This window comes from Odocoileus virginianus, chromosome 19, assembly GCF_023699985.2.
Source record: "Odocoileus virginianus isolate 20LAN1187 ecotype Illinois chromosome 19, Ovbor_1.2, whole genome shotgun sequence".
Classification (NCBI taxonomy): Eukaryota; Metazoa; Chordata; class Mammalia; order Artiodactyla; family Cervidae; genus Odocoileus; species Odocoileus virginianus.
In genome coordinates this window covers 25,977,792-25,999,813 of record NC_069692.1, presented here as the reverse complement: position 1 = coordinate 25,999,813, position 22,022 = coordinate 25,977,792, and the positions used below count along the sequence as shown (strand labels likewise).

General features: G+C 39.2%; 1 protein-coding gene across 4 annotated transcripts in view; it reads right to left on the bottom strand.

Moving 5' to 3' along the window:
• Positions 1–22,022, bottom strand: part of SCML4 (Scm polycomb group protein like 4) — a 108,039-nt gene that overhangs the window by 67,069 nt on the left and 18,948 nt on the right. For 3 of the 4 annotated variants that reach the window (XM_070450011.1, XM_020892366.2, XM_070450014.1), the window contains exon 2: positions 1,027–1,241. The exons of the other annotated variant lie outside the window; for it this stretch is intronic. In XM_070450011.1, the coding sequence (XP_070306112.1) occupies positions 1,027–1,182 (156 nt within the window). In that variant the 5' untranslated portion in view covers positions 1,183–1,241. The remainder of the gene's footprint in view (positions 1–1,026; positions 1,242–22,022) is intronic. 4 annotated transcript variants of the gene reach the window in all.

Sequence of the window (22,022 nt, the reverse complement as noted above, 5' to 3'; positions counted from 1 at the left end):
TCCCAGCAGTTGGAAGAACTATGGAGAGCCAAAGGGACAGAGGTTGAATTCATGACCGATCCTTCCGGAAGCTTTGTCTTTCTGCTGACCGGAAATAATTTCCATACATTTTCCTAAATATATGAGAGTTAATTGCCAATTTGCATCTTGGTTTGAGTATTCAGATCTCAAGGTGAAAACATAAGCCCTTTATTTCAGGAAAAATAGACAAGGGAAAACGTCTGAAGCTCATTTTCTAATGCCCAAAAGGCTCATGGAAAACAACTCAGTGGTCTTTCTTCTCTAGCAGACTCTTCAAAAACATCTTGGAGGAGAAGCACTCCCTCGGGTTTGAGTTGTTTTATGTGATTTCAGTTACATCAGAGAATTTATTCTCCACCCCCTCAAGCCTCGCCAAATCATTAATTCTTGAAAGAGTAACAGGACTTTCATTTCACTTGATGTGCCTCCTTGTAGCCAAACTTGACGTCAGCACCTTTTGTAAGCAGGAAACTATGAATTAACACCCTGAATTTTCATGATGAGTCCCCTTATTGAGGCTCTGTTAGGGAAAATTCTTCACATCCTTTGACACTAGCTTGCTCGCATTATTAATTTAAATGTCTCAGGAACATCATCTGCTTCTACTAAAATTAATGACAAATGAGTTCTGGAAAGTGGCTTCCAGAGCCGCCCTCATAAGAACAGTCAGGGGAAAGCTCAGTGTCTGAAACGCTAATTGAGATGCGAAGCTTAATAACGTGTGTTTAGCTATGACCCTAAAATCTGCTCGCCTTACAACTTTCCCCATCTGGTGTAATTTGCTTTCTCTACTTGTAAAAATGCACACGACAGCAACAGCATGTATTGTGTGCCATGTTGCAACAATGAAGCCTTGTCTGTCACATTCTTCATCAAGAGAAACTTATTTCTCACCCTGTCTTTACCCAACTTCCAACCTTTCATTACACTTTGCGTTGGAGGTCTGCCCAAGCACCATGCCCCGGCCCAATCCCACTTTGGAGAAAGGAGATGATGGAGCCATACCTTGTACCCGGGTTTCCGCCCTCTTTTCTTTGGGATCTTCACTGCTGGTAAAGAACCAGCTGAAGCAGAATAAATGTTATGAACTGCCATCTTCATAGGTGTCGAGTGAAGTGGGGGTCGGCCTCGCTTTCTCCCCGGGATCCTCTGAGACTGCATTTCTGCTGGTGCCAGTCTTACAGAAGGAAGTGACAAATCGCTCACAGGCAGAAGAGGTGCTAAGAATTAGTCCAGACACAAAGCAAAACAAAAACAGAAGTGTTTGTTTGGTTTGCAAGGCAAACATGGATCCAGTTTGGTGATTTTGGCCATACCTACCCCTTAAGGGAGGGGAAGACCAAATAGGAGAGAGCCAGGCATTAGTTGGAGCTTTTAAAGTGCTTTTGGGCTCCTGGTATAATTTCAAGGATAGTGAATTTCCATGGGACTATAGTGAAGTAGGGAGGATACTGGCTAAGTGAAGAGGACAACAGATTCCCAGCAACCAGTACAACCAATAGTGTCATCAGCAAGGAGACACTTTTATCTATATGCCTCAACTTCCCAGTTAGTTCAACTTTGAACTGAAATAATAACAGCATTAAATAAACACAACCAGTCTTTCTCACATTCACTCCTAACCCTTTGACTGGGTAACAAATAGTTATACATTTTTTTCCCCCATGAAATAAATTTAATAGTAGAAATCAATTGTATTAAAGTTGATTATGTTCCTCAATCAAAATGTGGACAGAGATTTGCATACAGAGGTGTTCATTTTTACATGATCCAGCTTCCAAACTCTCAAAAATAAAATGAATAGAGCCCAATAACAAGCAATGGAGGAATGGTTAATACATCTACAGAATAACACAGTCAGCTAGATACAAGCCTTTAACAATACTCTTTTTAATAACATGAAGTTGAGTGAACAAACTGCAGGTAAAAGTTATCTCAACTATGCAAAATTTTATGTGGTGATAAAGTGGAAGGAAATGTGCTAAAATGTGGCCAATAGCAAAGATGGTGGGACTATGGGTAACTGTTCACCATGTACAAATCCTTTCCCCCTTGTACTACTATGCTCAGCATTAAAAATACTTAAAATAAGTGCTCCAACTAGGGATTGAACCCACAGCCCCTGCTTTGGAAGGCAAAGCCTTAACCATTGGCCCACCAGAGAAGTCCTACAAAACTCCTCTTGGTGAATAGGTTTTGAAGATTAAAGAAAGGGTAATAAACAATTAGTACTTTACCCTAAGAATTCGTATTACTCAAAATTACACTTAACTATCCCCAAATTTCTCAATATGCCAGAAATAACTTCCTAAGGAAGAACAATCATCTTTTAAACTGGATTCTTTTTTTCTACTTCCCTCTCCCTAGAGGGAGGAAAAAACCAGGATTTGTGCTGCCTTCCAAGTCCTTCTATAGAAAACACATCCATCTCAGGAGTATGAAGGACCTTTCCAGGTAACTAAATTGATCAACAGACTTCATGCCAATGGAACAACAGTGAAGTATTTTTAGTGGAATACTAAGTACCTTCATGGTTGGGGAGATTCTTGGAGAGAGTCTTCTCACAGTCCTCTCAATTCACAAAACACCTGAATGATTACATGTTGTATTTCATTCATCAATCAGGAAGATGCTGTTCCCCAATTCCTTGTTACAAATATATACAATTTTAACACAGAGAAAAATCCAATTTTAAGTAAAGGACAGAAAGTTTTAAAAAACTAAATAGGTTATTTTAACCACTGGGTAGTCTCAAAATAACTTCTTGGAATAAATTTCAGAGAACTTGAGGAAAGCATCTACAAAATGGTCCTTTCAGTAACAAATCCAGACATTCTGGAAAAGATGGTGTCAAAAGTCCAGGGTCCCTCAAATCTCCCTTTCCAAAACCAAGATATGAACAAAGAAAAGTAAGAATAGCAAATATGAATACTTTTTTTTTAAGTACCAATATTAGAATACAGTGGAAACAAGATGTAAATTTTTTAGGGAAAATGTAACTATGGATGATAGACAACCATAATTTATCAAATGTTTAAGGATAAGGTCAAAATTAATAGCAAACTAAAATACTCAAAGATACATTAAGAGGCTGTCATCGAGCATAAAGAGTTTCTATGTGTCTTAAAAAAAATTTCTTTAAGAATAAACAACAAAAATTCCTAAAAACAAACAAAAAACACCCAAAAGCAAATGGAAAAAAATCTATAAACATTTAGGCAGAACAAACAGATCATTTACAGTGAGAAAAATAAAAAGGCTAGCTCTCTTCAGTACCATTAGCCAGAAGATATTGGAATCAGTGTGATGGTCATTTTTCCAGTTATTTAGAGTCTCCAAACTTCCTCCCATCACAGGGACTTTGCACATATAGTTCCCTTTGCCTACATTGCTCTTTCCTCTTGCTCTGGCTTAGTCCTCTCAATCTTCATCGGTTAACTCAACAAAACTCACCTTGAGCTCTCATTAGAGTTTCCTAAGCTCAGAGTTCCTCAGCTCTGATAATTGCATGTAAAGCATCCACAGTGGAACTTGGACAAGAGAAGCAGATTGGGATGTGAAGATTATACCACTTGCAATACCTCTGATCTAGCAGTCATCTTTTTTTCTGCCAACGTTTATGACCCCAGGGTGAGCTAACTTGTTTGCTTGCCAAGGATAAAAATTCAGACCCTTCACTATTTTTCATACAGAGTTAATAAGAAGTAGAAGGATTCATTTGATAAAAATAATAGTTTTTGAAATTATAATTATGCCCAAAAATAAGACTTGAATAAAGAAAAAGTTTATCATTGGACAAATAAGTAATTTAAAAATATATTTTTTACCTAAATTATTCTATAAATTAAGTGCAATCACATTAAAAACCCAAACTGATTTTAGGGGGGAAAAAAGACAAAACAAGTCTCAGGACAGACTTGCCCTTCTATTGCTTAAAATGTGTTTTTTGCTGTTGTTTAGTCACTAAGTCATGTCTGACTCTTTTGCAACCCCATGGACTGTAGCCTGCCAGGCTCCTCTGTCCATGGGAGAAAACTGTAAAAATGGCAGTAGTTTTGGCACAGAAATAAGCAATCAGATCAATAGAAAAGTTAGTCCAGAAATTAAACTTATATTAAGTTTTCATTTGTTTGAAATTTAGGATCATTTCATATCAATGGAGATAGCTCAATAAATGGCTTGTGGACAAAGGGCACTTAGAAACCAATAAAATTTTACTATATTTATAAATCCTAGAGATATCCAAGACTAATACATACAAAAATAAAAGAAATATTAAGAAGCACTGGAGACAATATAAGTCAATATTTTTATACTCTTGGGATTGGAAAGGAGTTTCTAAATATGATGGAAAACTTGGGAAGTGGACATGGAAAGACTGATAGACATGGCCACAAATGCCTTCATACAGGAAAAGTAAAATCATGGAGAAGGTTGAAAATAAATGAAAATCTGAGGAAACTGTTTGCTACATATGAAACCAACAGAAGGTTAATATAAAGAACCCTTTTAAATTATTAAAATAAAAATGACACTTCAATAGAAAAATGGGCAAAGGACACGGAAAACTCACAAAAAGCACAGGCTATGTTAGAGAAGGCAAGAAAGAAAAGAACAGGAGAAGGAAGAGGGGGTGGAAAGAAGGAAGAAAGAGAGAGAAATAAATGATCAGTTATTACAAAAAAAAAAAACAAATCCTGAACTTTACTGGTTATTTCCCAAAAAGTAAATTGAGGTATCATTTGTCATTTATCAGATGGACAAGTGTGAATAACTCTGACAGTACTATATGTTGGTGAGGGTGTAGAGGACATTTCCATTTATTGTTGGTAGAGTTAGAAATTGGCTAACTTTTCTGGAGGGCAGTTTGAAAATCACTTACAAACTTTATTGCTGTGCTATAGCTCAGACGGTGAAGAATCTGCCTGCAGTGCAGGAGACCCGGGTTTGACCCCAGGGTTGGGAAGATTCCCTGGAGGAGGAAATGGCAACCCACTCCAGTATTCTTGCCTGGAAAACCGTATGGACAGAGGAGCCTGGCGGACTACAGTCCATGGGGTCACAAAGAGTCAGACACAACTTAGTGACCAAACCACCACCATTTACAAACTTTATACATGCACGCTTCCTATTCTAGCTATATCACTCCTAAGGATTTGTCCTAAAAGATAATCTGGGAAAAAAACAAAAATATAAGGCTAAGGATATTCTTCAAACATTGTTTATATTAATAATAGTAAAATACTGAAAGCAATCAAAATACCTCTCAAAGCAGCCTCAGTTTAGTAAATTATTTCACATTCATAAAATGGAATACTTGTGTGTATGTATTAATACATACATGCATCTACAAAGACTGTAAAGTAGCATTTACAGTATGATTCTATTCATAACCTTTTTATATATACAGATTGAAATAAATCTGCATGTGCTTAGGCATAGAAAGAGGTCTGGGGAAGATAATCATCAAAAAGATTGATAGTAGTGGTCTCTGGGCAAAAGAATACTGAAAGATATTTTTGCTTTCTTTTTTGTACCATTCTGCATTGTTTGAAAACTTTAAACCATAGGTAGGAAAGCAGTTTAAAGGGAAAAATAAACAATGAGTGACTAATTCTCATTCTCTGAAAGTTTCTATTGGAAACTTTTGTTTCTTTCAATGGGCTTTGTTTTCTTGTTTTCTAATGGTTTGGGCTCCAAAGCCACAGAACTTCACTGACCACTGCTTTAACATCTCAAGTAAATTGCAACAAAAGGCCAATATTACAGAGAAGGTTGTTTCAGAGCTAAGAAGACTATCCATAAACAGACGGTGGATGGGGTGCTCTGCTGAGCCCCTAAGAGAACCAGCTCACCACCCTTACCCACATTGATACCACGTCCTACAGGCTCTTCTATCTAGCTGGCTACGGGGTCACTGCTCTCCGCCCAGAGATTTCCATTCATCTCCAAAGACCTTTGAAGGCCTCAAATGCTGTCCCAGGACATTTGAGCCAAGGACACATAATCTGATATCACCAGTCATATAAATCATTTGAGAACTGTCAAAATCTCAAGGTGTATACGACACCTCTGAATGTCTCTGCTTCCCTTGAGTACCTCAGTGAATACAGATGGCCTCTGTTCACGTCAGAATCGGGGCCATCTTGGAGCAGAGAGTTTTAGTAAACATTAAAAGATTCTGTCCCTAGAACAACATAACATTCAAGTCTCTAAATTCCAAGTTATAACCTCTTAAGTAGTTGTCAAATCCTGGCAACATATTAAGTCAAGAGATTTGCTGCTGGTTTCCTAACTCTCCTACTTCTTACACCCCCCTGCCCTTAAAAAAAAAAAAAGGCTCGGCTAGAAATATTATAGCTGAAGCCAAGAGAAACTAAGACCTGGTCTATGAATTTGGGGATGACAGTTTCCCTGTTAACCTTGCAAATATAATACATGTAAATATAGATCCTGGCTAATGGTGCTTCACCAAGGTAAAGAACAAGGAATTATCAAATTCAAAGCACACACCAATCCCATGGAGCCCCTGAGTCACCTAATTCAATCCTGAGGCATGTGTTACATATCCATTCATTCATTCACTCTTTCATTTATTAATTTATCCAACAAACATCGGTTGAATATGCAGTGAGTGTCGAGTATTATGCATAGGCACTTGGATTACAGATGAGAATAAATAATTCACATCTCAGATATTCACTGTGGAGAAGCAGACAAGTAAGAAGGCAACAATAAGACATGGAGTAGAGGGTATAACAAAGATTTCCTATTAAATGACACGCAAACATCAAGGATGAAAGAAATCATTCTTTTAACTGGGTTGGAAATAGTGGAGGCAGGAGAAGCACAGAAAAGTTGACATCGGGGCCTGGCTTTTCCAAGCAGAAGAAGCTAAGCGCACATAACTGGCAACAGAGTAGGTATGTGCAGGGATGCTTGGTGGTCCCTGGAGAAGGGATGGGCCACCCAGACTAGAGGCAGGGGCAATGGTTGCCTGTTGCTTCTGAAAGTATGAGAGGAGGTAGTTACAAGGCTCTCTAACCTCCTAATGGACTTGAGATTATTTCCTTCTACATGGGATGGGTTCCTGACCTTAATGTCACACCCTTTCTCACTCTCACTTTAAAAGTACAACCAGAATCCTATTTTCTCTTGTTCTGGGGCAACAGTTGAATTCACCATAAGCCAGAATTTCTAGTGTCATTTTTTTTTTTTTTTTTACCAGCAGCCTCATATGCACCTTGATAGCCCCGGCTCCCCACGCTGTTTAGGTCTGTATGTGAGGTGGTTTCAAGCAATTAAGATGTGCCTTGCCATCTATCTAAAATTCGGCTGCTCTCCATGGTGGCCCAAGTCCTTCTGCTTCAGAGACTTTCCCTTCTGCATACTGGTCTCTCTCTTCTCTCAACTTTCTTACTTCCTCTTGCCTGCACCACTAGTTTCAGCAGGCACTGACTAAATGATGGTTAATATCACTCTCTCATTGCTTCATGCACATAAATGATTTCTGCCCACCCCTGGAGGCCAGGGGCTGTGTTTCTTTCATCCATCATTCTGCATTCAAAGCACCTGGTACAATGTTGCCCCCACAGAGTGCACCTGGCAACCTGTGGAGGCTGCCATCTCACTGAGGCTCGTGGTCCACAGTCAGGGTCAAAACTCTGCATTCAAATGTTTTCATTTCGGGTAGAAACATATCAGTATAATAGAACACTTTGCTGGCCAACGAAAGCTTCATACCATAAGAAGCGGGACAATATAATTCGTTGAATGGAAAAGTATATTCCCTTAAGATACATTTTTCCCCCCAGTTCTGTCACAAGTATTGGGCCAACAGAAGCCAAAACCAACACTCATGTGGACTCATTCCTAGCACTCACTTTTTGCTCTCTGATACTATTTTCCACTTAAAATAAAACCAACACTCCTTAGAGAGCTGATTCCATATCTGGGGGACAGAGAAAGGTCAGAATTAGCTTGGAACATATTATTATTATCAGACAAGGATGACTGCTAAGAAGACAAAGAAGCAAGTTGTAACGATTTATGAATCAACAATAATAAATGGTGATATAGTAAATTGAAAAGATTGTGAAAGGCTATGAGTTCTTTATGATATTCAGAAGACTAAGCTAAGGTGCACCAAACTCTATTTATAATTTTTTAATGCAATAGAAGTAAGAATAGAATAAAATGTAATTTCTATTTCTTTTGTTGATTTTAATAAGTATAGGGGAGTTTTGTTGTTGCCATCGTCATTTAATCACTAAGTTGTGTCTGACTCTTTTGCAACACCATGGACTGCAGCCTGCCAGGCTCCTCTGTTCATGGGATTTCCCAGGCAAGAATACTGGAATGGGTTGCCATTACCTTCTCCAGGGGAATCTTCCCCACCCAGGGACTGAATTCACATCTCCTGTGTTGGCAGGCAGGTTCTTTACCACTGAGCCATCAGGGAAGACCATGGGAGGGTTTATCTACAGGTATTTTTTGCTCCATTGATTGCATATTGATATGCCCTTGTCTTTCCATGTCTAAATACACATGGAAATGATAAATGTCTTTCCATATCTAATACAAAAAAATGATAACTAAGGCAATTTGTTCTGGAAAAATAGGAACCAACTTAGGAACAAAAAGGACTGGGTAGCCTTGTCACACATAATAACCATGTGAAAAGTGGGTTCAACAGAACATTCTTAGGTGATGAGTCTGTTAAATGTCTTTAGAGGGGTTACAATGTGCAGATTTATTCCCTCAATCCCCAGACATGTAGCTTCTAGATGCAGGTAGTAAGTATATAGAGACTTCAAGGCAAGAGCATCTCCTTGCCCACAGCCAGAACTTCCAGTTCTGCTGCTGGGTAGGTGAAGGACCTTTCCACTCCCTTGTAACTGGTCGTTGGCTGAGAGGGCAGATTCTAAAACCTGTCACATCCATTCCATCCTTGGCCAAACTTATAAAAGCTCTTCCCTTGCTAATACTTGAACCTTTCTTATATCCAGTAAGGGTGCAGCAACCAGGGTGATAGAGAGCCAAAATTTATACATTTAAGGAGGAAAGATACATGAAGCAAGATCAGGGAACATGCACCTCAAAGTGGGGAAAACACGCATCCCGATCTTCAGGGTTTGGGAAAACATTAGAACATTTGAAAGCATGAGAGATAGGTACACTACAGAGTGATAAATTATTTACTGACTAGGCAGTAAATCAATCAACTATTTTCTGGGTCTCACCAGTCCCCTCAGCTGGCACAGGAAGAAGAGACGTTTGCTTCTAACTCCAGCACTGCCGTCTGGCCTAGAGCTGCTCCTAAGAGGTACTTGAGAGAACAAGGGAAAGCAGAGGCCAAGCCCAGAAGGTGCTGGCTGCTACCTTGTTAGGGAAATGAACATGAAGGAAGTCTTGTTTGGGTTTCAGAAGCAGGAGACCAGGTCTCTGACCTGCTTCTGATCTGCCTGGACACAGACCAGATTCTGTGCATGCCTGCAAGCATAGCAAGTCAGGTGGCACTTTAAAAAGAAAGGAAGGGAGTGGGTCTTGGAAGTCTTAGGCCCCTGGAAGTCTGGCCAACCCCACCTCCCCACCCTGCCTGGGGTCTAAGGAAATCCTATGACTCACAAGGTGAAACAAACAGCATTATAAAAAGCAAATCAGAGCTACATTTTTGCATGCAAACTAATGGTAATATCAGTATGCAGCCTAGGATTAGAACCAGGAGACCCCAAACTGCAATTTCAAGTCTCACCCATGGAGTGTCTGCACCGCCCAGAACGTTTTCCCAATTGGGATTCCCAATTGCTGTTAACAAGGGACTTTCCTAGTGCTGTTTAAGTCTGGATGTTGGTCAACCCGATTTGGTGATGTATGTGCTATAACTCTTTTCTACTGTTTTTATTTCTCTTCTTTTAATGACTGTATTTTGAAATTAAGCCAAATAATCCTATATTAAATATTGAAATTGTTTATTTTGTGTGCAGTGACTTCTTTTGTTAATGACTCTTTCGAACCTAAAACATAAGTAAAATTTGTGGCAAAACACACCTCCTTGTTTCAAGTGTTCATCTCTTTTTTAAAAAAAATCAAGTTCCCCACACTAATAGGCCTTCCTTCCCTTCCAGGTGACATCCTTAGAGAAAAAGGCTCTCTGGAAATTCTGTGGGCCAGCCCTGGGCCTATCTCCTTCAAGCTCCATCCCTCACACTGCCCAGCAATTCTCTATATGAGAGGTCTGGTACCCAAAGCGGTTTTCCAAGGTTGCCATGACAGTAACCACTGGCTGGGTTTGCCCAATGGGAGGTGCCAGTCTGAGTTTGGAGGGTGGCTGTTGGCATGGGTGAAGCCAAGGGCTCTATCATCCACCATCTTTGCTTTGCTAGGCTCTGCCAGAAACCGCCTCTGCTCTGAGGCTCTAGCTCCCACTAGACAGGCCCGCACAGTCCCTCACTCTGCAAGGTGGCCTGGCCCTGCCTCCAGCATCACCACCTCCTCTCTAGCCTACAGTAGTACCACTGCAGGGACCGTGCTAATGGTCCAGCCTCCTGGGTTGGCCCATCCATCCCTATGCCTCCATTTTCCTGCATGACATGCCCAGCCCTTAAATACTAATGAGATTTCCTAGTTAGACCCCTACAGGCAGACATGGAATGGCAGGTCAGTTAGTGACCCGGCAAAATTTGTAAGAAAGACTCCTTTGGGAATTTCCCATCTTTCCTGCTATCTCAAAGAATGGAGTCTGTCTTTCTGTTGTCATACCTGGAGCTCTGCATAGCTGCAAACCCCTGGGTTGTGTGGAGGAGGGAGGTGATAGAATGCTTTCTGCCACTGCTGTGGTCAGCAGAATTGTGGTTAAGAAAAATAAGAGCACATAATCTTCAAGATAAATGTTTAAGTTTACATAGTAGCACAGATAGCCTGTTATCATATGGTAGGTGAGGAAGATATACATACACACATACATGCTACTGCTAAGTCACTTCAGTCATGTCCGACTCTGTGTGACCCCATCCCTGGGATTCTATAGGCAAGAACACTAGAGTGGGTTGCCATTTCCTTCTCCAATGCATAAAAGTGAAATGTGGAAGTGAAGTCGCTCAGTCATGTCTGACTCTTCGAGACCCCATGGACTGCAGCCTACCAGGCTCCTCCATCCATGGGATTTTCCAGGCAAGAGTACTGCAGTGGGGTGCCATTGCCTTCTCCGACATACATACATACATATATATATCTATATATAGAGGGAGATATATATATATATATATATATATATATATATATACACACTTCTATATGCATAAAATATCTCAGGAAGTATTAAAAAATGGCAGCAATCACCTCTTGGAAGTTGGTAGCAGGGGGACTGGAACTTTTCTCTGTACACTGTTTTCTACCGTTCATATTTTGTTTCTATTCAAAAATAAAAATAAAATAAATTAGTACATCTACAAATTCTTACTCCAGAGAAGAATAAGTGAGTGGCTCTGCCATGCACAACCATTGAGCAGCCAGGGCTACCTGCACTAACATGTGGGGGGTAGGAAAGGCCAGGTGCTCTGGACTCTTCAAGGACCACCGATCACAAGTCATTCTGTGGGTGCCACACTCATCAGGTGCCAGAGCTGTGTGCATTCACACTGACCAGGCACCTAATATCCCAGTGATGTGACTAATTGGACCAGCAGCCATTTCCGTGGGCATTCATAAATTCACAGATTCCTTCAGCTGTCTCCCAGGGTCAGCCCTGAGTGGCATGCCTGGAGCTGGCCATGGAGTTTGCTAGAAGGACAAGGGGGGAACCTGACCCTTCCAGACACATTTTCACATTTTTGTAGGCTATAAAGAGACGGCACTGAAGCAAAGGGAAAGCTGAAGTGGTACCAGGCAACACAATCAACTCACTGAGCACATGAGGACAGGAGAGATACAGGAACACACCTATTTGGCCAGTGCCTGTGACTTACAGGCTGATCTAAATACTTTTAAAGGATTATTATAGTTTCAGTGAGCTCAGACGGTAAAGCGTCTGCCTACAATGCGGGAGACCTGGGTTCAATCCCTGGGTCGGGAAGATCCCCTGGAGAAGGAAATGGTAACCCACTCCAATATTCTTGCCTAGAAAATCCCAAGGATGGAGGAACCTGGTAGGCTACATTCCATGGGGTCGCAAAGAGTCAGACACGACTGAGCGACTTCACTTTTTCACTTTTTATAGTTTCAGTAGCAGTAGGGCAGCTTGTACTGGAAGACATTGTCTCTGCTGGGAGGTGGAACCAGTGAATTTCTGTCACTTGGGCTCTGAACTCAGTATACAGTGTAAGGAAAGTCACTTTTTAGGGCAGCTACAACTATTTCATTTTTTTTGCAAACCACGATTTCCTGTTTTGTTCTCTATTTATACTTTACATTTAGTTTTAAGAAAGCACTAGTGGTTTGGTGTTTTGGTTGTTTCTAGTTCAATCTTTATCAACAAAGCAAACTTTCAAGACTATGTTTTGTAATATAAGTGAACTGTAGGCCTAGATTCCTTTAAAATACTTTGCTCAGGAAGATTCTTAAGGCTTTAATAATAAGACAAATCACAACTCTCTAAATCAATGTCTCATGAAGTGGGAATCCACTCAGCAGTCTTGAGGGTTGTGAATTCCTCAAGGATCTCACACGGGGCTGTTTTAGACAGCATCCTTCCAATACAAATGTTTTCACACAAAATTTCAAGTACACAGTTGTTCAAGTTCAAGTGCAGAAATGTATAACTATGATATCTGCATTATGATACTCTTCGCAAAACACTAAAGTATCTAAGAAACTTTGTTAGTTGTCTCAAGACTTAGCAACTCAGTGTTTGCCCTTGAAGAATTCGTTGTCTAAGAAAGATACACACCTTGGCTCCATGTAGGCATAATACAGCACTCAACAGAAGACAAACATGAGAACAACTCAGGAACCAAAGCCGTCGCCTCTTTGCAAGTCAAGGAAAGATGTACTTTAGAGATGAATGGCAACAGCCCTTAAACCTGATTTTGGTCCTCAGTGTTTGCTGGCAGAAAGCTTTGCTTTCCCAGTGTACAAGGGCCGTGTGTGTTTCTTTGCGGGCCTTGTAGGAGGAGCCGGCGCAGCCAGTGAGCAAGGATCAGGTCTACACACACACCACCTTCCAGGGGGCCCCTCTGGCATGTTGCGGTGTGCAGAGCACAGCCAAACTGTCAGTCTCAGTCTTCCAGGACGGCTCAGAGCTTGATGACACTCGCAGGTCACTGGAGAAGGAGAAGCGGTCACAGCACACACTTGGGGTCCAGATAAGGAGCGGTGGTTGGCCATCACAAATACAAAGCCTCTGCAGAACAGGCCTGCCAGCCCATGGTACAACAGCCAAGTTCATGTTCAGGTTTTCCCTGAGCAACTCCTGCTTCCCTTGGGACATACCACCCACGGAGCACGGGATCCCAGGTCCCACCAGTCCCTGTCGGCTGCTTCCCTCACATCTGTGCCTGCGATGCTGCAGGCGCTGGCCCTGGTAGACCCCGCAACACACACGACCAACAAGGTAATCAACAGAGGATGACTCAGTAAATGGATGAAAGAAGCATCTGAATGTGCACACATTATTTTGTTAAATTCTCACTAGAAGCCTTTAAGGCAAGTATTATTATGTACCCCCATTACACAGATGAAGAGTCTGTCAAACCTACACAGATGACAGCTCAGAGAGACTCTGTGTCTTGTGCCAGACACAACCTCTCCCAACCAGCACCTGGTTAACAAGATGTTAGCCATTGAGACCCAAGGGGTGTCACCTCTCAGGGCTTTTTGCTTCTGGCTGGAGGTGGAGTGAGAGATGTTACATTTTAAAATGTCTGAGCAAAAAGTCTGGAAGTCTCGCATACAATCTGAGAGAAATCAAGGATGTTATTAATGTTGTACCTGGGCTGGGTAAAGTTAATGTGACCTCCTGGGGCGCTGCAGGCACTGAATCCCCAGCAAATATGATTTGATTGACTCATAAAAAGAAAGGGAGGGAGAAGAGCACACAGTGACACAATTGTGGCCTTCTACTGCTGGGTTGTGAAAGAAAGGGTCAAAAAAAGAGAAAAAATATAATGACTTTCATCCTGGCCTCTCTCCAGTGGGTTAGCAGTCAGCAAACAGGGGCCTCCCGGATAATTTTCCAGATCTTCTCCCCTTCTCAGAGGTCTTCTGAGGCTGTGCAACAGCAGTTAAATCAATTCTTAATTAGCTTTCAGCATTTATCTTTTGAAAATCCAGACCTATATGAATATTTATTGAACACTTATGACTTATTAGGTGCGGAGCACGTGTGCTAGGTCCTGGAGATACAAAGGGAGATCGGGACAAGCCTACAAATGGAAAAGTATCTGCAGTGACAGGTGCATCTGTTCTGGGACAAACTTTGCATACTTGCTGCGGGAAGCAGGCAGACAAGTCTCAGCAGGAGTCAAAACACAGAAGGAGCTGAAGAGAGACAGAAAGTGCTGAAGAGTACAGGGCGGGTGCCGCTGGGCTAACTTCTATTTTTCAGAACAAGAAGAACAAGGATGGGATTAGCCTACTTCTTAAAGTAGACTGGAGAGGTCACAAGTGACAATGAACTGGTAAAACAGCTCAGGGACTATTTGCTTCTGTTTAGGATGGGAAGGGGAAGGACTTCAAACTGGAGATGGCAGACACAGAGTTAAGAGAGAGGATGGCTGCCTGGGGCCAGGGCAGAAGAATTGAAAACAGTTCATCACTTTCATGAGCTCAATCTCTCCAGGCTCAGACAAACCCTTCTTCTGGGGCAGTAAGAATTTACACATAGGGTCTCAGAGCTATTATTAGAAATCTCTGAGGACTCATGGAAAGAGAGTACTAGAAGAGCAAAGGGGCATATTTTATCCCAATTTTCAAAACTGTTTGAATTCTGGATGTGAATAATCCATTACCGAACTGATTATTAAACAAATTGGTAAGCTCTTATAAAAGAATGAGATCATTGGAACATTGGTTCGCTAAGGGCAAATTCCCTTAAAGTTTAAGGGTTAACCTAACTAGATTTATTGGTGGGGTAAGGGGGTGAGATGGGGAAGTAGAGATTAGGTGGAAATAAGGAATGCTATAACCATGGGCTGTCTTGATATCGCAAAGTATGTGACAAAAGTTCCCAAGATTATTTCATGGATCAAGATAGTAAATGTGAGCAGAGGATAATACTTTTGGGTAGAATTGTAACTAATCAGGTTCCAACTTGCATAATTAATGAAAACCCCAATCTGCCAGTTGTCTCCATTGGCAAGCTACATGTCTCTAGTTTTATAAATAGTTGTTAATACATTCTCCCTGATGACATGGATGAGGATCCGGAAAGCAGGCCTATCAAATAAAAGCAGATGACACAAGTCTGGGAGGGACAGTTAATGCTACACATTACAGAATTAAGATTTAAAATTTTTCTAGCCAGGTAGACCAAATCAATGAAATAGAAACTTTAAAAGATGAAATATTTAAAATCTTCATTCACAGATGTAAAGGAGAGATTTGACAGGAAAGGTTTCCTATGTGGAAAAGATCTAGGAATTTTAGTTAACGACAATAACATCACATTCTGAAGTTCTACATTGACATGAACTTTGGGGGAACACTATCCAGACCAGTACAAGCACTATATATTGATCTTGGATTTGGGGAAATCAATTTGGGCTTCCCTGATGGCTCAGTGTAAAGAATCTGCATGCAATGCAGGAGACACAGGAGACTTGGATTCAATTCCTGGGTCGGGAAGATCCCCTGGAGAAGGAAATGGCACCCACTCTAGTATTCTTGCCTTAAAAAATCCCATGGACAGAGGAGCCTGGCAGGCTACAGTCCAAAGGGTCACAGAGTCGGACATGACTAAATAACTAAGTACAAGCACTGTATTTATCTTACCATCTGTGGTGGCATGTTAACTAGAATATGAATTTCTATAGAAGTCTTTTGCTATACTTTAAGGCATTTTTATTCCTATATCACCTGGGAAGAAGAAAACCTAATAGCCCTTTTTGTAATTTAATCATAATTTATTTACATTCAAGCTAACTTGTGCAAGTAAAGTTTTCCATTTTAAATTTAAAGTTCCCAAGTACAAATATCTGTTTTAATTGATACAAATATATACAGTGAAATGCACAGGTCTTAAAGGTACAGCTTAATGAGTTTTGCCAAATGTATATACCAATGTAATTCATATATCCCCAGCAAAATACAGAACATTTTCTTCAACTCAGAAAGTTCCTTTATGCCTCTTTCCAGTCAATTGCATTCCTCCAAAGCCAACCATTGCTCTGATTTCTATCACCATAGGTTAGTTTTGTCTGTTCTTGAGTTTCATATAAATGGAATTATACAATATGTATTCTTTTGCACCTGGTTTCATGAGTTCATTAAGCATATTCTTGCATGTATCAGTAATTCATTTCTTTTTATTGTGGAATAGTATCCTGTTGTATGAATATTCCACAATCTGTTAATCCATTTACCTGTTGATGGATATTTGGGCTATTTCTGTTTTTAAGCTATTTGGAACAACTTTGATGGAAAGATTCATGTACAAGTCTTTTGTGGGCATATGTTTTCATTATCTAAGGTAAATACCTAGGAGAGGAATATCCGGTCCATGGGATAGGCTTATGCTGAGCTTTGTAAGGAACTACCAAACAATTGTGAGTGGCTGTGCCCCCTTCACTCCGCCAGCAGTGTGAGCATCCATATCCTCACTTTCGGTGCCTCAGTTTTTCATTTCAGTCATTGTAGTGGGTGGCATTTAATCTTCATTTCTTAGATGAGTAGAGATGTTGAACACCTTTTTTATGTGTATACTGACTGTTCACGCATCTTCTGTTTAAAGTACATGTTCAAGTCTTTTGCCTAAATTTTATTGAGTTATTTGCCTTTTCTATTATTGAGCTGTATGAATTCTTTATATATTTTAGATACAAGTCCTTTGTCAAATACTTGTACTACAAAACTTCTCTCAGTCTTGCTTATTTACTCTCTAACTAGTGTCTTTTAATGAGCAGAAATTTTGGTTGTCTTTTTTTTTCATTGAAGTCCAATATAGCAATTTCTAGTTGATTAGTGAGTTTTCTGCCCTCTCCAAGAGATGTTTTTTCACCCCAAGATCGTGAAGTTATTCTTCTGTTTTCTTCTAATTTAGAAGCTTTGTGATTTTACTTATTACAGTTTAGGCCTATCAGTTCAGTTCAGTCACTCAGTCGTGTCTGACTCTGCGATCCCACAGACTGCAGCACACCAGGCTTCCCTGTCCATCACCAACTCCCAGAGCTTACTCAGACCCATGTCCATCAAGTTGGTGATGATATCCAACCATCTCTTCCTCTGTTATCCCGTCTCCTCCTTGCCTTCAATCTTTCCCAGCATCAGGGTCTTTTCCAGTGAGTCACTTCTTCACATCAGGTGGCCAAAGTATTGGAATTTCAGCTTCAACATCAGTCCTTCCAATGAATATTCAGGATTGATTTCATTTAGGATGGACTGGTTGGATCTCCTTGCAGTCCAAGGGACTCTCAAGAGTCTTCTCCAACACCACAGTTCAAGAGCATCAATTCTTCGGTGCTCAGCTTTCTTTATAGTCCAACTCTCACATCCATACATGCCTACTGGAAAAGCCATAGCTTTGACTAGATGGACCTTGCTTGGCAAAGTAATGTCTCTGCTTTTTAATACACTGTCTAGGTTGGTCATAGCTTTTAGGTCTGTGATTCATAAAATTAACAATTGCGTTTGGTGTGAGATAAGATTGAGAATTCATTCTAACCCCATACAGATATTCAGTTATCCCCAAAACAATTAGTTCAAAAGGTTTCCTCTCTCCGTTGAATTGCTCTGGTGCCTTTGTCAAAAATCAATTTACTGTATAAATTTGAGTCTATTTCTGGACTATGTATCTTATGTTATTGACAGAATTGTTTATCCTGGTGCCAATGACAAATTCTTTTGGTTACTACAACTTTATAGTAAATTTTAAAATCAGGTAATGTGAGTGCTCCAACTTCATTTTTCTTTTTCAGGTTTATTTCATAATTTACATTTGAGTTTCCACATAAGTACAAAAAAATCTGCAAGTTTTTTTTGTTTTTTGTTTTTGTGCTGCATGGCTTTCACGTTCTCAGTTCCCTGAACAGGGTTTGAATCCAGGCCACAACAGTGAAAGCCCAGAATCCTAACCATTAGGCCATAAGGAAATTACTGCTGGCATTTTGATTGAGGTTGCATTGAATCTATATATCAATTTTGGAAAAATTGAAATTTTACCAATATGGAGTCTTATAACATGTACACAGAGTATATCTCTCCATTTGTTTATAATTTCTTTGGTTTTTCTTGGAAACGTTTTTGTAGTTTTTTGGTGTAAATATCTGCTCATTTTGGAGTAGCTTACTTCTAGTAGAACATATAGTCTGTGTACAAAAGTCAATTGTATTTCTACGTAAAAGCAATAATTGGAAAATGAACCATTCCAGTAGCATCAAACACCAAAATACACATAAAGATATCATGCATATGTTTATTAAATGTATCATTAAATATGCTTTGGTTTTTGATGCTATTGGAATTCTTTTTCCAATTGTTACTTTTGTATGGAAGTACAATTGACTTTTGCACACTGACTCTCTATTCTACTAGTAAACTACTTCTAATGACCAGATATAGGAAGGTTTTTGTACATTCCTTTAGATTTTCTTTATATACAATGCTGTCTGTAAATTTAAAATTCTATTTCTTTCTAATTTTTAAAAAATTTCATTTTCTTGCCTTGTTGTAACAGCTGGCATCTCCAGGATAACACTGTACATAAACAATGAAAGAGGGTAGACTGGTTTGTTCCTAATCGTAGGGGAGAAGTTTTTCAATATTTTATCCTTAAGTGTAGTGTTATTTCATTTTCCATCAGTTCAAAACATTTTACAACTTCATTTATAATCTCTTATTTAACATAATGGTTATTTGATAGCATATTTTTTATTTTCACATATTTAGGATTTTCCTAATGTTTCCATTATTGACTTTCAAAACATTCTGTATGACTTCAATCCTTTGAAATTTGTTATTATTTTATAGACCAACTTTTGGTCTATCTTGGTGAATGTTCTATGTACATTTGAAAAGAAAGACTATTCTGTAGTTGTAGGATATAGTGTTCCATAAATATTAATTAGGTTAATTTGGCTGATATGTTATTCAAATACTTTTATAAATTTTGTCTATACTTGTTGTTCTACCAAGTATACCTGAATGTGCCATATTAAAATCTGCAACTCTAATTATGAATTTGTTAATTTGACCCTTTAGTTCTGACAGATCTTATAACATGTACTTTGAGGCTGTTGGTGAGGTACAGATACGTTTAAGATTTTAATGTCTTCTTGATGATTTGACTGTTTTATCATCATGAGTATCTCTATTTCTGATAAAACTGATTGTTTTTAAGTCTACTTTGTCTGATATTAACATAGTCACTCCATCTTTCTTATGATTAATGTTTGTGCAATTTATATTTTATTGATCTTTTACTTGTAACTTATTTTCAGCTTTATATTTAAAATGTGTCTCTAGGGGCCAGCTTGCTAGGTTTGTTTTTATTATACAATCTGACAAAGTTTACTGCCTATATGTATGAAGTATTTGGTCCATTTGTATTTAATATAATTATTGAAAGAGTTGACTTTGGGTCTACCATTGTGCTATTTGTTTACTACTGGTCCTTTATTTCTCTTTTCCTACTTTATTTTGTATTAATTTTCAAATTTTATTTTACCTTTGCCTTTCAATTTTGAGCTGCTTGCTTTCTTAGTTGTGTTCAAGTTCACTCATCATTTGTTCTTCAATGGCTAATCTGTTGTTAAGGCCATCCAAGCATGTCTTGTATTTTTTTTTTTTGTCTTGTATTTTATGTCTTATATTTTATTTTTTTATTTTATCTTGTAATTTATCTTGTATTTTATTTTACTTTTAGCACTAGAATTTCAATTTCCACTTATTTTTATTTCAGAGTCTTTATTTTATTATATTTTATTTTATTATTCAGAGTCTTTATTTTTATTTCATGTCTTTCCTGAAATATTCATTTCTTTTCCTTACATTATTTAACATATTTATAACAGTTATATAATTATCCGTACTTATCTGATAACTCTAATACTGAGTTCATCCAAGAATATGTTCCTATTGTCTATATTTTTTATCAATAATGAGTGACATATTTTCTGCTTCTTTACATGTCTCTCTCCCACTCTTTAAAAGTTATGCTTCAGAGAACTGTGTATAGAAAAATAGTGGAGAATGGAACATAATTTTTAGCCTGCTTTTGTTTATTTTCCAGGTTGCAAGTCCTTTCCTCTGCCAGGTAGCTATTCAGGTTTACCTAGAATTGAGTTGAAATGCTGCTGGTGCAGTTTTATTTAGACTGAGTTTACCTAAAGTTATTTAGATTAATCTGCCCAACTCCCAACCAGTTTCCTTGATTTTTTGTTTACCTTTGAATTGAACTCTTGTATAGCCCCCCAGAACTTAAACACCAGGAGAATATTTGAAACTATGTGGTTTCTCTCTGCCTACAAGCCACTCTTCCACTGGTGCTGTCCCAAAAAATTTAGAAAGGGGGAAATAATGATATTAGGGTTTTTGCAGGTTTTATGAATATATTTTTGTGCCACTTATTAATTTATTGCTTCCCAGCAACAACTGTGTCTTTCTTTGCTCTATTCCATGATACCAGAGCTGGATTCTACAGACTGTGTTTCGCCTTTGCCAGTTGGCTTGATGCTAGCCCCTGTCAACAGACGGTATTGGAAAGACATTGCAAATCTGGAAGAGAAAGACTTTTTCTTCTTCCAGTGTTTTATTTTTCTACATGGTGGCAAGTGGGTCAGTATGCAGGGGCCCTGGCAGTGTTCCTAGTACGAAAGATGGTTCTTGGGTTCAGAAGCAGGCTCTCTCCAACACATGTCAACACACTCTCTCCACAGGCAGAGGTCTGAATCCTAGCCTTACATGGGCCTCTTCCTCTGAGTTTCTAAGTTTCTTCATTAATCACTTATCCTTCAGCTTGAGGGATAGTTACCGTTCTCTGCAATTACTACTTTAGAGTTCTTCCTTACCTCTCTCAGTAATTAACCATCTTTTACTTAGCAATTCTTTATATTAAATCTTTCCTACTAAAGTTGCTGGTGTGGTTTATACCTTGGACTGATCCCAGGGGTCTTTTAGTGCTTCCTACCAGCACACACTATTGTATAAAATCCAAAAATTGTTTTTTTCTTATAAACTCCCCGTCTTCTACAGGCCTACTCCATTATAGACTCAAACTTTCTCTGGTCCCCACACAGTGCTGTCTATACACACACTATTCTCAACTCCTGATATCCCTTCCCCCACCTCCCTTCCTGGCCTGGTGCACTCAAAGTTATCCTTCCAGATGGCTCAAAGGCATCTCCTTGAGGAAACTTTCTACTTCTACATCTACCTATACCTGCCCACCCCTTAGGTATGGAAGATAGAGCTCTCTGCTATAGCTAGGAAGGGCTCATTTCTTTCTGGAATATAGTTCATCAAGGTATCTTTGCATCCTTCAACTTTTTGCTAGTCTCATTGAAAAATTTGGATTTTATTTTTCTAGCTTTTTCTTGTTGTTTCCCATGACCAAAAATATTTCACATTGTTTTTCCATCCTAACTGGAAGTAGAAGCCTCTAGGTATTCTTGCACATGTAAAGACAGTTTCCAGAAGTATATGCTAATACAATGCCAAGTGTGGAATGGGTTTGAGCACATAAGTGGGTAAAGAGAGACATCTTTTACTTTCTACTATGAGCTTTGTTAATTCATTCATTTATTCAGCAACTATTTATTGAGCACCTACTATATGCTTACTGTACAAACACCTACATCTGAGCCCTAAGAATATAGTATGAATAACAACAAAAGGCCACTGCTGCCATGGAA